The 15,985-nt window shown below is 45.2% G+C and overlaps 6 protein-coding genes across 6 annotated transcripts; 4 read left to right on the top strand and 2 right to left on the bottom strand.

The window, feature by feature from the left end:
* Positions 1-546: 546 nt before the first annotated feature.
* F4813DRAFT_370321 (NUDIX hydrolase domain-like protein) lies at positions 547-2,267 on the top strand. Its single transcript, XM_049244517.1, has one exon. The coding sequence runs from the start codon at positions 1,134-1,136 to the stop codon at positions 1,707-1,709; it is 576 nt and encodes a 191-aa protein (XP_049096520.1). The 5' UTR covers positions 547-1,133; the 3' UTR covers positions 1,710-2,267.
* A 593-nt stretch (positions 2,268-2,860) lies between these two features.
* On the top strand, positions 2,861-4,253 carry F4813DRAFT_370318 (COX5B-domain-containing protein). Its single transcript, XM_049244516.1, has 5 exons — positions 2,861-3,098; positions 3,185-3,244; positions 3,323-3,481; positions 3,558-3,658; positions 3,755-4,253. The coding sequence occupies exons 1-5, from the start codon at positions 3,008-3,010 to the stop codon at positions 3,914-3,916; spliced, it is 573 nt and encodes a 190-aa protein (XP_049096519.1). The 5' UTR covers positions 2,861-3,007; the 3' UTR covers positions 3,917-4,253.
* A 1,468-nt stretch (positions 4,254-5,721) lies between these two features.
* F4813DRAFT_203995 (uncharacterized protein) lies at positions 5,722-6,196 on the bottom strand. The gene has a single exon (XM_049239583.1). The coding sequence runs from the start codon at positions 6,142-6,144 to the stop codon at positions 5,905-5,907; it is 240 nt and encodes a 79-aa protein (XP_049096518.1). The 5' UTR covers positions 6,145-6,196; the 3' UTR covers positions 5,722-5,904.
* Positions 6,197-9,782: 3,586 nt separating this feature from the next.
* Positions 9,783-12,116, top strand: F4813DRAFT_392547 (uncharacterized protein; the record flags this gene model as incomplete). The annotated part of the gene is made up of 3 exons (XM_049247296.1): positions 9,783-10,542; positions 10,598-11,972; positions 12,047-12,116. 3 exons carry the CDS (start codon positions 9,783-9,785, stop codon positions 12,114-12,116), a joined length of 2,205 nt encoding a protein of 734 aa, XP_049096517.1.
* A 1,686-nt stretch (positions 12,117-13,802) lies between these two features.
* Positions 13,803-14,547, bottom strand: F4813DRAFT_370289 (uncharacterized protein). The gene has a single exon (XM_049244515.1). The coding sequence runs from the start codon at positions 14,111-14,113 to the stop codon at positions 13,838-13,840; it is 276 nt and encodes a 91-aa protein (XP_049096516.1). The 5' UTR covers positions 14,114-14,547; the 3' UTR covers positions 13,803-13,837.
* Positions 14,548-14,812: 265 nt separating this feature from the next.
* Positions 14,813-15,981, top strand: F4813DRAFT_370288 (ribosomal protein S6). Its single transcript, XM_049244514.1, has 3 exons — positions 14,813-14,937; positions 15,008-15,039; positions 15,209-15,981. Exons 1-3 carry the CDS (start codon positions 14,914-14,916, stop codon positions 15,495-15,497), a joined length of 345 nt encoding a protein of 114 aa, XP_049096515.1. The 5' UTR covers positions 14,813-14,913; the 3' UTR covers positions 15,498-15,981.
* Positions 15,982-15,985: the final 4 nt, after the last annotated feature.

Below are 15,985 nucleotides of genomic sequence, written 5' to 3'. Positions count from 1 at the left end.
TTACCTAGATAGGTATTACTCGTTTATGGTGGCGTGGTACTACATCAGTAAGCTTCAAGAAGTCTATGAGAAAAGTTCAGGGGTATCCGGCCTATAATGCTTATAGCCGTATATATAGAATATGCGAAAATGGGCGTTCTTCAGCAGCACTGCATTCCATAAATCTTTTTAATATTATATGGTACAATAACTTAGCTCATATTGCCATCAGTGCTAAAGACGACAGTTCTTATAGAAGACTGGGAGCAGATAGGCTAATTATTACACATGCTGCTCAGCTTCATATCTATTATCCAGCATCTGCTGAATCGAGTAAAGCTCCGGCGTTGGGGAATGCACCCTGATATCCCTGATATCCGCTAACACCTAACACATTCACTTATTCTGCCACTATGCCACTCTGCCGCTCTGCCTTGTCAGGCTGCTAACCTAGTATCTCCCGCATTTTAGGTACGTCTGTCACATCCCCGAGAATTTTTAATATTGAAAAAGGCTACGCAGACGCAGACGCAGACGCAGACTCAGACTCAGACGCATACGCATACGCATACCGCAACTACGCTAGTCTATCTAGGAATGGAAGCATGCAAGGTTCTCAATTGTCACTCACAATACCCCCTGAACCTGCTGACAGCAGCGAGTCCTTTCCGACAAATCGACGATTAAGATCAATTTTGAATAACAGTTGCCTAAAAAGGTTGGGTGAATATTATAATAGCTTTATCGTGTTTGCTAGTGCTAGTTATTATGGATTCGGGCTTCAGGTTTTTGTCCTTGGCCTATTCAGCCTCAGCCGTCTTATAAGGAAGGGAGGTATAAAGGAATGGCCTGAAGTTCGATTTCGACAAGTCATTCTTTCCCTCTCCTATCAGTGGGCCAACCTAAACTCCTATAAGAACATCATTATTCTTGATCGGAGAAGAGACGTATAGAGAGGTATTAATCCAGACTGGGGCCGATTCCCGGAGACCATATAATCAAGTAGTCCCACCTCTAACTAGCATCGACTCTGGGCTAGCGGAATCCTCTCTAACTGCTGGGCAACTTGAAAATAACAGTATTGTGCTTACTCTATCCAACTATACACACCATACATACCATACCATACCATACCATACCATATATTAATACAAATGGGCGACATGAAAGCATTCTCGGGGGTTGCGCCACCTACGCCTACTCCCTTTACCTCATCAGACTCGCTGGCCACCTTCAAGTTCCCGTTGAAGGCATATCTACAAGAACACCCAGAGTTTAACTCGATAGCTGTCGGTGCCGTCGTCTTCAACGACGACGGAAAATTACTCATTGTGCAGAGAGCAGCACATGACTCGTTCCCGACGCTGTGGGAGATACCGGGAGGGGCTTGCGACTACGAAGACGAGTCTCTGTTGCATGCTGTGGCGCGCGAGCTATGGGAGGAGAGTGGACTACGCGCCAAGTCCATTATCACCCTCGTCGGCGAAGGTCTTCCTATCCCCTACCGGGGTAACCGATGCATGTGTAAATACTCCTTTTTGACCGAGGTGGAACATCATGATGTCAAGTTGGATCCTAATGAGCATCAGGCATTCTTATGGGTCACCGAGGAGGAGGCTAGGGCTGGCAAGTGTGGTCATGTTGAATTTAAGTACACGACTAAGGAGCAACAACTTACAGTTTGCGAGGCTTTCAGGTTGAGGAACGATAGACAGGCTCAAGCGAATTAGAGCCTGGAGTCCTGGGCTCTCGCGTGGTTAGATTCCTAGACGGGCAAGAGACTAGATCTGCTGGCGCAGCTACTTGTAGCTGCCTGCATCGTACATAAGCATATATAAGCCAATTATCGTAAGGCGACATACGTGGATGTTATTGCTTTGATCATTATCTGGAGTGTTAGTCTAAGCCGTGATTATAAGGGATAGGCTGGAGGCTTAGATGGCATGTGAATTCTTAATACCCGTTTGCGATGCGGTAGACGAATCATTCCACTTGCTGAACATGGTGCTGTTAATATCTTTGCTGCTTTCTAGAGCTTGCCGACATAGGTAGGTAGTCTAAAGAACGATGCCTCTTGGCATATTACCGTTACGGACTGACGCGCATGAAGAATCTGTATCGTGCGCCACGTTGAATACCCATGTTCCGAGCAGACGAGATCAGGCAGTAATAAAAAGTCAGAAGACCCTTAATATGTACCTGTATGGTATGTATAGTATGTATAGTATGTATAGTATGTAGTATACTAAATGCATGTCTCTCGTCTTCGTATGGACATGCCTTATAACATTAGGGTTGTTATAGACGTGATACCGAGGATGCAATTCCAGATTCCAGACTCCAGACTGCGGTGATACCCGATGGTCTAGACTTGGTCTGGTAGAGGCATATGACTTGAGTCGGGATATGAATGGCATATGAAAGGCTGCAATGGTTAAGTATGAGCACACACCAACTCAGGCTTGTTACGCATGAATATGTGCTCATACGCATATGTAGAGACAGCTCAGATTGTTTACCTACCTAGGTACCCAACTTAAGGCATATAATGTGACAAGGCTTCGGCAAGGCTTCGGCATGTTGAAAATTAGATTGTAAGGTGAAAAAGAGGGAAAAGACTTAGACAGCATAAGACCTGAAATCTTAGTAAGGTCCAACTACCTCCTCATGTAGCAGGTACTACACATACCTAACCTACATGTATGCTAGAAACTTTATCTGCTACTGCTGTACGATGGATATAAGTAATCAAATCATGTGATCACATAGATGACTAAACAACAAAAGAGGTAGAGTGGGGTTTAGCCTCGCCTAAGCAGCTCCAGAATGGGAATGGATCCTTGGCATTTTCGGGCGCCCGGGGCAAACAATTCCAAGCTTCGGAAGCAGTCCTCAAATCAGACCATTCGCAAATCCCTCTTTTCTAAACAACCTTTTACAATTAACAAAACGTCACCGATCCCGACCTCAACCCGCCACCACCCACCACCACCCACTACCTACCCCTTGACCTCCAATTGCCGCCGCCATGTTTTTGCAACGCTCTGCCGTAGCCGTGGCACGCCGCGCCGTTGTGTCTCCCGTTGCCAGACGAAGTTTTGCAGTCTCGGCCATCCGCCGTAAGAATACCTTCGCCGAATTGCGCCCGAACATGCATCGTACGATGCGACCATCGCCGTCAACATAACTGACTATATACTTTCAGGAGATGCAAAGAACGTCGAGCCTCATGCTAGCGTTGGTCAGAAGATAAAGACCTTCAACGGTACGGCTTATCTAGCCTCAATTGAGCTATTCGGCATGGAGGGGAAGCTTTATTGACTTGGGCATCATGCAATTATAGAAATCAAGTCCGAGGAAGACCTATTCGGACCTGGTGCCGCCCCCGGTACCGTCCCTACCGATCTCGACCAGTCCACAGGTCTGGAGCGATTGGAAATTCTTGGAAAGATGGAGGGCGTGGATATCTTCGATATGCGACCTCTTGATGCATCGCGAAAAGGTATGGGACTGCACTAAATCTATTAACTAGATAACTACGAAAAGAGACATAATTTTGGGCTGACAGTGCACCTTAGGAACTCTCGATAACCCTATCCTAGTCAAGTCTGCTGGTGACGAGCAGTACGCTGGCTGCACTGGCTACCCCGCCGATTCTCACATTGTCACCTGGCTTGGCGTACGTCTTCCTAGATTTGAAGCCCGGATTTAAAACTACAGTTCTCCTTGATGGGTAAATATGATCCTAATAATAGCTTAACTAATGCGCATATAGATGTCCCGCGAGCGACCCGTCGAGCGATGCCCCGAGTGTGGCAGTGTCTACAAGATGGAATATGTCGGGCCTCAGGATGACGGCCACGGACACGGCCACGATCACCACGGCTACGAGGAGCCTAAGACCTTCGCTAACTTCGTCAAGCCTAACTACTGGTGATCGTATTTTATGACGTAAAAGTCGGAACGGGGTTATAGCTGCATAGGAAGCATAGGAGAAGGTGGCGGCTGTAGAATTGTATATTGCTGAAGGCTGTATAGAAATCGATTAACTTTGCAGCAACTACATGTCATGCATATGTTGTGGTTCTTGGTTTCGTTCCCTTGCCGATTAGAGCTTGCATAATATGGTTCGTGATAGAATTGTGACTTGTTACTTGTGACGTTTCGAACGTATGACGTCGGGTATAAACCTATCTCTATCTATCCGTACTTGGGTTATGCCTGCTTATTTCATCATTTATATCTTATATTTCCTTGGTGATATTGATGAAAATGAGACATGGGAAAGTGGAGAAAATCATATGCTTTTTATTTTATTTTATATTTTATATTTTATTTTATTACATATTGATAGAATGCTCAAGATTGGATCGCTCGGATTGAATACTACGAATGGAAATCACAGAAATCATAGAAATCTATTCAAAGTACATGTATATGCGGGAGTCCGTATGTAAGGTACCTGTACGTATCTTGTTCGTGAAACCTCGGATAGCGGAATCCCCTTGACACGGCCTAGCAGGGGTAGTAGTATAATCCTGTCCAATCGAGTAATCAGTGTGTAAATTGTACACGTATGTAACGGGCTAATAAGTTAGGCTACTGGAGATTGAAAATGAAGGTGAATGCCTCTAATTATAAATTATACATACTACATGTATATAGTAGTAATAAGAACAAATAAGAACGCCAAGCCTCATAGATTACCTAGATCGGATACGGGAGTACGGAGTATGCAATGGCCGAATGAATAGATGATGATGCCAGCTTTGGCTTTGGCTTTGGCTTTGGCTATGGCTATGGCTATGGTACTCGTAAGACTACCTACCTACATACCTACATAGTACACCTCTATTTATATCATTCTATGTATGCAACTCTCAGCGAGCACATCCTCCCTCGCTCCAAATCCTACTCATGAAAAGGTGCATATCGTGTATTGTATACGTGTAATATGTATTGTATATATGTGTGGCATGAATGGATGGATGATGCCTACCTACTCCTTCATGCGATATTGTGGCTTTGTAAGTCTAAGCCCGAGGGGGGGGAAAGGGATAGAAAAGAAAATATATCATGTATGTATCTATAATGATCGGGTAATCAAAACGTTATGAGGCCACCGGCTAGACAGCGATGGCCAGCGTAATTTAACATTCGACCAACTTGTATTGGCGAACTATAGGAGGAGGATGTTAGATGTACCGGCTACGAATCGGCTTAGTATACTACACCCCCAATCGGGTGCATAACGCGACGGCGTATTAATATTGGACCGTCTATTAAACATGATAAGATGGAAAAGTAACCCACCCCTTGCCCAAAATCTCCGTAGCCCATACGTCCCATACTATGTCCCATACTATGTAGGTCAAAAAACGAGATGGAAAAAAAAGGAGAGAGAAAAGAGAAGAAGCATTAATAAATTCCTTCTTCGTCCTACCTCAACTACCAATTGCAACATATCGTGCTGTCCCACGAGACGCATGTACTCCGTGCCAACGGGATTGCACGTACTTTGTGTAAGAGGCGCCAATAAGCATGTCAAAATTCGATAATACATAATACCTAGTGCTCACCCAACCCTTCTAACCCTTCTAACCCTTCCAACCCTTCCTAATCCTCCCTTCAAGAATCATGCATATATAGTCAACCTAGGTCTGACTATCTCCAATTTGACCAAGCCAACGTGAGGCCTTGGATGGATGACATGATATGACGATACGATAGTCCCTGTCTTATATGTAGGCTAGCAAGGCTTCTTTAGTCAAAAGTCACTTATAATAGTGCACGGAGGTAGGCACCAATTTGCCAACGTAATAGTACGCATCAATCTATTCGCCAGATCGTAGCCAGTATACGAATCGTATACGTAGCTCCGTAGCTTGTGGCTCATAGCTCGTATAGTATAATACCCTAACCTACCTAACTTAACCTCGGCTGGTAGGCAAGGTAGTATGGTATGTAGTATGTATAAATATGAGGGTAGTATGGAGGCATGTAGCTATATATGTAGGTACCTGCATATAGGTACATACGTACCAATGCATCCATACATGTGCAATGTGTAATGTGTGATGTATAATGTATAATGTATAATGTATAATGTATAATGTATAATGTATAATGTATAATGTATAATGTGTGATGTGGATTACCTATCATCGATGTGCGATACGATACGATGCGATGCGATTTGCGATGTGCGTATACATATACATATGATAATATACTCGACCGAGTACATACATACATAGCATACGCGTGGGGAGGTTGTTTGTTTAATGTTCCAAGGTTCCTTGGTTCCCTATGCACACCCATGGCCCCGAGTCTAATAATGCCAATAATGCTAATAATGCATGGGTGAGCTTCTACCTAAAACGTCAGAGAAAAAAAGATAGTGTAATACCGTACCAATAATAAGTCGGCGCGTTGCCGCCTATCGCATTTCCCCTTACCTATAAACGTAATGTACTTCCCTAAGAAGGCGAAAAAAAGAAAGCTTTTTTTTTCTTAACATGTTGAAAGAATTGTAGACAGAGAAGAAAGCAACAGATGACATCCCTGTTCTCTCTGTTACTAAAAAAAAAAGTTTGCTACGGTTAAAAGGGATTATCTTATTAGCGATGTTTTGCAACACGGTAATCTAGAATAGGATTAGAAGATTAAAATCACGAGAATCTTTCATGTTTAAAACGTCGGTCCATACCTACATAAGGGATAAATGACCTCAATGTATACGTATACATACCGGTAGTAAGGGCAGGTAGTAGTAAGGTAAGAGGTATATCCCGTATGTATACGTACCTAGCTACTTATAGCAAGGTAGATATACATTATACCTACCTAGGTAGGTAGGTATTCGAGAGTCACAACCTATTACCAACATCCAACCTGACAAGAAACCTTCTAATGTAGGGAGTGCAAACTTACTGCTACATTTATTTATTTTTCTCTTTCACTTTTTCTAATTCTAGTTATTCCCAATCAAACCTTTCCGCGCTCCTTTCAGGATTTTTTGTCCTCCCTCGAGTCAGTCGCCTGCACACACACGCCCACCACTCTCTCTCTCTCTCTTACACCCGAGTCCTAGATAGCCGGTCTAAACAAATATTAGAGACCTTGGCGTTTACATCTACATATGGCCATCGGTGTTAGTGGATAGTGGATAGTGGATAGCGGGTAGCATATGCCAATAACCCCCATGCCTCCCTATATGATTCCTATATGATTGCGCATCCTACTTGTTGATTTTCTTCCTCGTTGCCTTCTTCCAGCTACACTCGGCCACAACCCTGCCAAGCCCCATCTACAGACCCATCGCCAGACCCATCGCCCCGGCGCGTTCCCCAACGCGCATCAGCAGGCCGGCATACATGCATACATACATAGACCAGCATTAAGCTAACATCGTCGTCATCGCCATTATTTAAACCCCGAGTTCCAACACGGCGCAGCAAGCGCAAAACGGCTACTAAGAGAAAGAGATACGCCTCGACGACTTAGACAGGGGAGAGGAAAACATCGCGAACTAACAAAACATCACCCACCGCCGAGAAACTCCGTCATTCCACCCAGAGAAGTTTTCTACACTGCCGGGTCCCTGTTAAATGGGAGCCGCATCGACAGGCCTTGTCGAAACGGGATCCATACTTGGAGAGATCGACTGCACCCAACTCCAACTATTGCAACTATTGGATTGGATCGGGTAACTAATAAGACTATTCGATTCGTCTGCTACACGAATTCCTAATTAAACACAGTCACCCTTTTTTTTTTTCTTCGGTACTAACGATCGATCCATATCCACCGCCCACTATTATTATTGATCGGTCAAGTCGGTATAACTCCCAAAGTAGGTAAAATGGAATAGTTACTCGCTTTTACATTCCCTCTTTCCTCTTTTACTCTACCACTATAACCTTTTTTTATTTTTTATTTTTTATTTTATTTTTATTTTTATTTTTTATTTTTTGTCTATCCTTTATCTTTTATCTTATACTATTTCTCTAATTGTTCCCCTACTGCCCCGTCCAAGATACCTTAGAGATACCCGAGGTACCTTGCTTCCGTGGTGTCTAAACATAGTAGTATGCTTGCACTAGTGCTATCGTGTTTTTTGCACCAGCCTTGTTCTTGTTCTTGTTCTTGTCTATCTACATTGCATCCCTAAATAGGATAGACTACTAGAGTTGGTGTTACTTGCTGACCCTTTTTCAAGAAGAAATAATAATTTCCCAACTGCGAGCGCAAAGAGGGCGAGTGTTCCTAACCTAGCGTATTAACGGGAAGTATCCACGATACAAGAAGAGAGAGACAGAGTCAGAGGTCAGAGACGGAAGTGCCTTTGATGATTGATTCGATTAGTCACTTTTGAGGCCGGTCATCAATAATTTCCTAATCTAATGCTCCATCTTACGGGTGCTTCTATAGGTAAGTATTTTATTATATCTCATCAAACACGTATGTATATCAGTCACGTTCACTTCCTGCATATTATTTTCCCCCTTTTCTTTATTTGGCGTCTCAAGCCCACCATCGTCCATCGTCTATCGTCTATCGTCTATCATCCTTACCTATTACATACATCAGGTACATCATCATTAATAGGATAGTGTGCCTACCTGACCTATCTTACACACCCCCCTACATATATACATACATACATATATACATATACATATACATAGCAGGTATACATACACTCATACACTCATACACGTACATATTGTTCCATATTCTTCTGCTATTCGTCCGGGTTACCTAGTCCACCACCCCTCCTATTCGACGATTTCGATGACAGCTGTCGTAGGTTGATTTTTCCCGAGCAACTGCATAGAAATCCTCATGGATGGCAACCAAAACTCCTTGAGTAACCAACATTAAGTTACCTCTCTCGTCTCTCGTACAACCCGTCTTCCTCTACACGTCACGCTAATAATAATAATAATAATAATTAATAATAATCATACGCTACCTCTCATACTCATCAATAACATTACACGTTAGGTCTGACAAACATTTCTCCTCTAGGCCTCTTTACCCATCTATCCCATCTATTTCCACAGCTGCGCATAATACCTACCTGAGGTATCGCTACATTTGTTTCCATATTTTCTCAGTTCTCAGACACGATTCTCTCGTTGTTTAGAGCATGAGCACGCGCAGACAAGAAGAGGCCAAGCAACACAACGCGACAATACTTATTCTTCCATGAGTCAATTAACTTAGTCAACGACCTTGTAAGCATTGGACATACGCTCTAGTCATAGGAGAGTACCGTCTTTACCGGCAAGTACCTATCCATCTCCCTTTTAACTCTTTGCCCCATCGTACCCCTGTCTATTATATTCTATCCATCTATATATCACAATGCAATCCGCGTCTCCACAACTACTATACCCATTACCATACCATATTATACGCACCTTACCTTCGCATCGTTTTTTGGTTATTTCCTTCTCTTTTCTCTCTTCTCTCTTCTCTCGTCATCATTGACCTACGTTTCAGTTTATACTGGAAATTAATATGATGAAGGAACCCTAAATGCTTCATCACACTGTATCACCCTTGCACTTATAATTCATCATCACATTATCGCCAACAATATCGCCAACAGCACTTTCCTACCGCTCTATACTCTGTCTTATCTCGCACCTGACGACACGAAGAATTTTATTGGTGCATGCGGATTGCATAAGGTCGCTGACGACTTAATATTCTTAGATCTGCTAACACATGTTACATAGCAAGTGAACGTTCTGCTGGTGATCGGGTGGATGGATGCGCGTCAAGTCGGCACCATGTCTGCTAAGAAGGAATCTTTCGGAACACATTCGGAGGACTGGGATGAAGCAGAAAAGAATCATCGGGAAATCACCAAGAGCGCGCGAGAGAAAGAGGATGTGAGAATTCAGCAGGAATATCGTGTCCATGCGGACCAACTAAGAGCTCAGCTTATCCAGCTGTACGACAGAAAGTCTCAACTTCAAGACGAATTGCAAGCTATCGAAGGCGATATTGAGCACCATGAAAAGCAGCAGGAGCGACTGGCCAACGAATTCGACGACAACGAAGCTCGTCTTGCGTCTCGGCGTAAAGCAGAAGACCAAGCGCGAGAATTATTCTTTGCTCGCAATCGTGAAGATGCGGCATCTAAGGAGAATGTGCGACCTAAGAGCAGTAACGGGACTCGTCGTCAGCCCAGTCGTGATATGCAACCGCTGGCTAATGGCGCGGCTGGTTGGACTAGCATTAACGGTTCACGGCGCCGCGGTCGTCGCGAAGAGGATGAACCTCCTGCGGACCCTGGTAACCTTCTAAGCAGCGTCTACCATAATCCCGTGGAAGAATCCGACTCCCTCAATGGCAGGTCTATGCCTCTACGTAGCAACAACCGCGGCCGACCCAGCCTGACCTCAAATGGCGTGACTACAGAGACTAATGCAGATACCCCCGAAAGTTATCTAGTTAATCGGGTAAAGGATAGGCCTCTTAAGCCTAAGCAGCGACACAGCCTACCTAGCCTTCCAGCAACAGCCCGCTCGCCCAGTGGTAGACCGCGTAAGTTTCCCTTCGGTTGTTGTTTTCGTTAGTCTTGCTGATGATGTTCTTCTAGCTATCCCTGAGCTTTCCAACGAGGTTCAAACAAAACCCTCGTCTGGTCGAAGATCGTTGCCAAGCGCTAAGGGTTCAGTACCCCCGACGGAAAGATCAACGCCAGCGCCTATCAAAGCTCAAGAAATTACCCGTGAGAGGCTGGTGCTTCAGGATGATGGAAAAGTTATGATCGAGCCTCCGATGTATGCCGGCATCCCTCTAGAGCGGATTGATAAGGACCATCCGTACTGGGACCCGGAGTGGGAGCCGCTGGAAGCCATTATGCAACCACAACTGGACAAATGGAAAGAGAGGCTGGATCAGCTCAGAAGAGATACTCAGTCTATACGCCACACGGTTTTTCTTGCCAACCGCCAAGTTAACAGAGGCCAGTCCGTCGTTAATTTCCTCAGAGATGGGGAGTGGCACCCGTACCAGTTTGTGGGCAAGGATATGATGAACAAGTTCTACAAGACATTCATCCACTACGACACGATGTTCCGCCTGGTAAACGTGCACGAAGAGCTGAAAAAATTCGACCTCGATATGACCCCTCTCGAATGGTTACGGCAACGGATGTATGACATCGCAGAGGCGCAGGGAGACAAATTCAACTTGTCTAAGACGACCCACGGCTTGTATCACGATGCCAGCCTAAAGCTTTTGAGAGAAAAGCACGGCTTCGGCAACATCGGACGGCCTTCAGGTTACAAGCTCAGAGAGAAAGATCCGGAAAAGGCGGCAGCCAAGAAGATTAAGCAGGAGTTGACCGGTTCGGTGAGACGCAAGGCTCGCCGATCGATTGGACAGGTTGACCCGGATGACAAGCCTAGCGTTGAAGACATGCAGAAGGGATCCGAGCAGCCGCAAGAAGTCTTGGAGCCTGTGACGCCGCGCTTGCAAAAGCGTCAGCGCCTGGAACCGGCGCCTCTGGCTCTGGCTCCGCTTCCACCTCCACCTCCACCTCCTGTGCCAGAGCCTGAAGAAGACGACCTCGAATATAGCGGCTGGACGTCGACGGATTCTTTCTCTGCCGGGCGAATCATGCATATGGACTGGCGCGTATACCAGATCAAGACTCACGACTTGACCACGAGCACCGAAGTAACCCAATACTGGACTTGGAAGCCGGAGAAGGGCTTGTTCGAACACCAAGTGCTGCGAGACGTCCATCCCAAGGTGACGTGGGGATTCTACCAAAAGCCTATCAATTTTGATCTGGCGGTAGAAGAGATCAAAGAGATACAGTACGCACCAGACAGCCAAAAGGTGCTAGTGTCCGTCTCGGACGAGAAGCGCGGCTGCGTCCTAGCCTACTTCAAGAGGGAGCGAACCAAGAAGCGATTCTTGGCCTTTGCTAAGAGAAAGGGCATTAAGCTCGTAAAGGGCACCGGGTAAGCAACTCGACGCACGCGGGGATAATGTAAATCGTTCTATAAGGGGCTATCGCTAACAGACCATTTTGTAGTGCGCAACTCGAGAACTCGTGGAATACGATGGAGTCTAGGACGATGCCGACCGAGGATTCAGATACATAGACGGCATTCAATTGCTCTCATATTGTCTCTATTCCCACCCTTCGTTGATATCTCTCTCTTTTTTTTTATTGTTACATGTATAGATTTGGCCTTGCGGCATTCTACGAACGTCAGCATCATCTGTTGACGGCGCGAAGGGATTTAATACAGGACCACCGCAAGGAAACCGGAGGCTTTTCATCGACATCGACATCGTCATCGTCATCGTCGTCATTTTTCTCGTTTCGGTAGCAGCATCAATTGTTTGTATTTTTGTGTTTCTCTTTTATTTTTATTTTTATTTTTTTAATCTCCTCTCGGCATCAGCATGGATGAACTTGGCAGGGCGGGAAAATTGGCCGGACGAACGGATGGACAAAAGGGTGGATAAGGTGTGGAACGCGCGCGCGTCAAATTAAGGCGATGCTGGCTAATAACGAGATCCCAAAGTATTAAGAGAGAGAGAGAGAAAGAAAGAGAGAAAAAGAGAGAGGGACATAGAGAAGGGGGTTTAGTGGCGACACTCCCTTCTGCTATTTACACTTACTCGCCCTGTATTTTTGCACGGGCATTTGGGTCTGATCTCGCCCACTCCGATGCGTATCTGCATTATCTTTTTTGTTTTTGTCTTTTCCCCTTTTTTTGTTTTCCATCCTCTAATGACGAGATTGTACACTACTCTCACGTATGTACTGCATAGATAGGTTGGCCACGACCAGGAGACACGGCGAAAAGGGGCATAGGCAAATGGACTCCGCGTTGTGTTTTTTATTATTATTTTTTTTATTCGGCCCCCTCCAATTGGCTTCTCTACTTGTACCAAAATTACTTGCTACATATTTCTCGACTTGTGAAAATGAGAACGTACAAAAAAAAAAAAGCATTAATATAAAAATAGCTTTTTTTTGGTTTGGTTTGGTTTGTGGTTTGGTTTGCTTGATAAACGAAGCTGATTCGAAGAGACGAGCCGTGAAGGATCTGTAAGTGCATGATATATAAGTAAGGGATAGTGAGTGAGTGGCATTAGGATGCGATGCAATACGATGCAATACGATGCAATACGCAGGAGGATTCGGTAAGAAAACAAAAAAGAAAGCCCCACACGTTCCCGACGTTCTGGCAATAGGCATGTATAATGTGGGCAATCCCTGTATCCCTGTGAAATATGTGATGCGGTACCTACCTATGTATGTATGTATATATGTATGTATGTAGGCCATACATACATACAATAGCGGCAGATCCGTCCATGTACCCTCGTCCTCGTCCTCGTGGCAACATTTGCGAGAAAAAGGGGTGCGACGGGCGCGGCCCCCAAAAATTAGTATGTACATACATATGAAGGATGAACGATGGGCGCGGCCTGGCCGGCGACCCTGATTAACATATTTTCTGTGCTGCATTGTGTTGCGCTTTGCTCATCCCTGCGCTGCTCCATCGACCGCAGGCCAAGCCGGGAGGAAGTGGGCTCTGCTATGTAGGTACCTAATGTACCTATGCACCTACCTATGCACCTATGCACTTGCATATGTAGGTATATACATACATACATACATACATACATACATACATACATACATACATACAGGCATATCTACCTACACACTTGAGTTATGTATGTATGCATATGTTTATTAAACCGGTTTTATCATCACCAATGCTGGCAAGTTTATTGTATCGATTATTATAGTCAACTTAATGATAACTTGATGATTCTTGCTCCAATGGTAACCTCGTCTCTGTCACGAGAGTCTGTGTCTATATATACTGAACGTGTCCTTTGTTCTAGATGTCTCATCTAGAATCCTGACAGTCTCTTCCTGCTTAATCATTGAAAACTGGCATTGTCCATGATCGATATGCAAGTTTTCAAGGTTGTCTTCCTGTTTCAACCTCGGGTCTAAGTTCCAATGTTCTCCGATCTCTCGAGCCGGCGTTACTAGCTGCTCATAGAAATCCGGATGGTTAACTTTCCGGATGCCTTTTAAGGGACTCGAGTTGGACGTAAGGGACGCCATGAGGCTATGGGAGTGCTCGTAGGCCTCCTTGTTGTAGCCTTCTGCCTCTTTCTCTGCGCGCACAATCTCCCAATGAGAGTCCGTAACGAGGACACGAGACAAACCGGCCCTGTGCTCTTGGATTTTCTGGATAGCTTGGGCATGTGTGTAACCAAATAGTGACTGTCATGTCTTGATATCGTCGCTATCTATCTCGTCTAGTTGTTGCTGTTGGACAGCGACCTGAGCCATCGACTCAAGCTCGTCTAGGAAATCCATTGCTATGAATATTATAGCTATGGGTTTTTGTCGGTGTTTACAAAAACTTGGGAAATGAACAATTAACCTAATGTAGTAGATGTTGGATACTACTACAGGTTCGATAAGAGAGTTAGTGGTGATATTTGGTGCGACTTGGGTGTAGTCTTATAAGTTATGAAGGTGTGATGGGTAAGTAGCACCTACTTGATTGATATAACTATGGGATGTTAGAAGCACTTGCACCTACCCAGCATATTAAACTTATGCTTACGCAATTAATAGCTTAAAGCTTAATACCACAAACTGAAGTCTACATGTAGGTATTCATACATGTACCTAAGGTTGTAGTTACACAGTTAGTTATGTAATATTAGTGTAGTTTATTCTTAGTCATCCCGGAACATCTTATCGCAGCTAATCCGCACCCCACTAAAATTCGCTATCGATTGTGTTGTGTATCGCGATTCGCAACTCGCAACTCGCAACTCGCAACTCTGCCGTCAAATTCGAATAATATAACATTCTTGTGCGCTCCACGTGAGCAAGCAGCCGACGACAAGATGCTGTACGAGCTGATTGGAATCGTGGGTTCTCTCTTTCTATCCGCTGCTGCTATTTAATATAGGGAAATAACATTCTGACGCAAAGCAATAGGTCCGACCCGGCAACCTCGCCGAGGTAAAAGAGTATGTCCCAGTTCCCCCCATCCTTTCCTTAGCATTCGGCCATATCAGCTTCAAATATCCAACCTTCAACCTCGAACCTCGACCTGAGACCATCACATCAACCCCCCTCCTCCAACAAATCCACGAGCGAGCGAACCACCACTAACCGCAAACCCCCCCCAAACAACAGAATCGTCCTAACAGCCGGCCAACTGATCCTCCAACAAAAAGGCGTCATCCGCGGAATCGCCAACTGGGGCGTCTTCCTGCTGCCCAAGGCCACCAGCGTGCACCAGATGCGCCACCACTCGGGCCACTACTTCGCCATGCGCTTCGACGCCAGCGTCGGCACCCAGCAGGCCGTGCGCAACATGCTGGCCCTCGACCCGCGCATGATCCGCCACGCCTCCGTAAAGCTGGGCGACGGGAAACTGACCACCATGAGCCGCTTCGGCGGGCCCGAGTGGTCGACGACCTAGGCTATCTCTCGTGGGTGAGCTGAGAGGGATAAGAAGAGGAAGAGGAAGAGGAAGAGATGAGACGAGACGAGACGAGAAGAAGCTAAGGTCTCGGAGTCTGGTTTGGGTTTGACTGCGGAGCACGGGAGTGAGTGGTGCTGTATATGTATAATACATCCATCTACTCGCTTTGCTCGGCCTTCTGTCTTCCTGTATTAGAGGAGGATATATAGTCATTTCCCGTAACCATGTGCGCGAGAGCAATGGCTAGTATCAGAACGGTGGTAAAAGGCGGCTCCTATATGAATCAGGTAGCCGGAAATAGCAAGTTAGGGGGCTTGGATGATATGAACCGTTGATCTGGCTGCGGATTCGCTTGCTTGCTGTGTGAATATGACATGATATAAGGAACATACAAGGTATATATATATATATACATATACCTATATATACCTATATATACCTATACATACTAGGAGCATAAATACAGACATGTAAAAGGCAACGCA

The sequence above is a fragment of the Daldinia decipiens genome (assembly GCF_022478715.1).
Source record: "Daldinia decipiens strain CBS 113046 unplaced genomic scaffold F4813scaffold_36, whole genome shotgun sequence".
Taxonomy (NCBI): domain Eukaryota; kingdom Fungi; phylum Ascomycota; class Sordariomycetes; order Xylariales; family Hypoxylaceae; genus Daldinia; species Daldinia decipiens.
The sequence above is the reverse complement of the archived record's forward strand: the minus strand, read 5'-3'. Positions and strand labels throughout refer to the sequence as shown.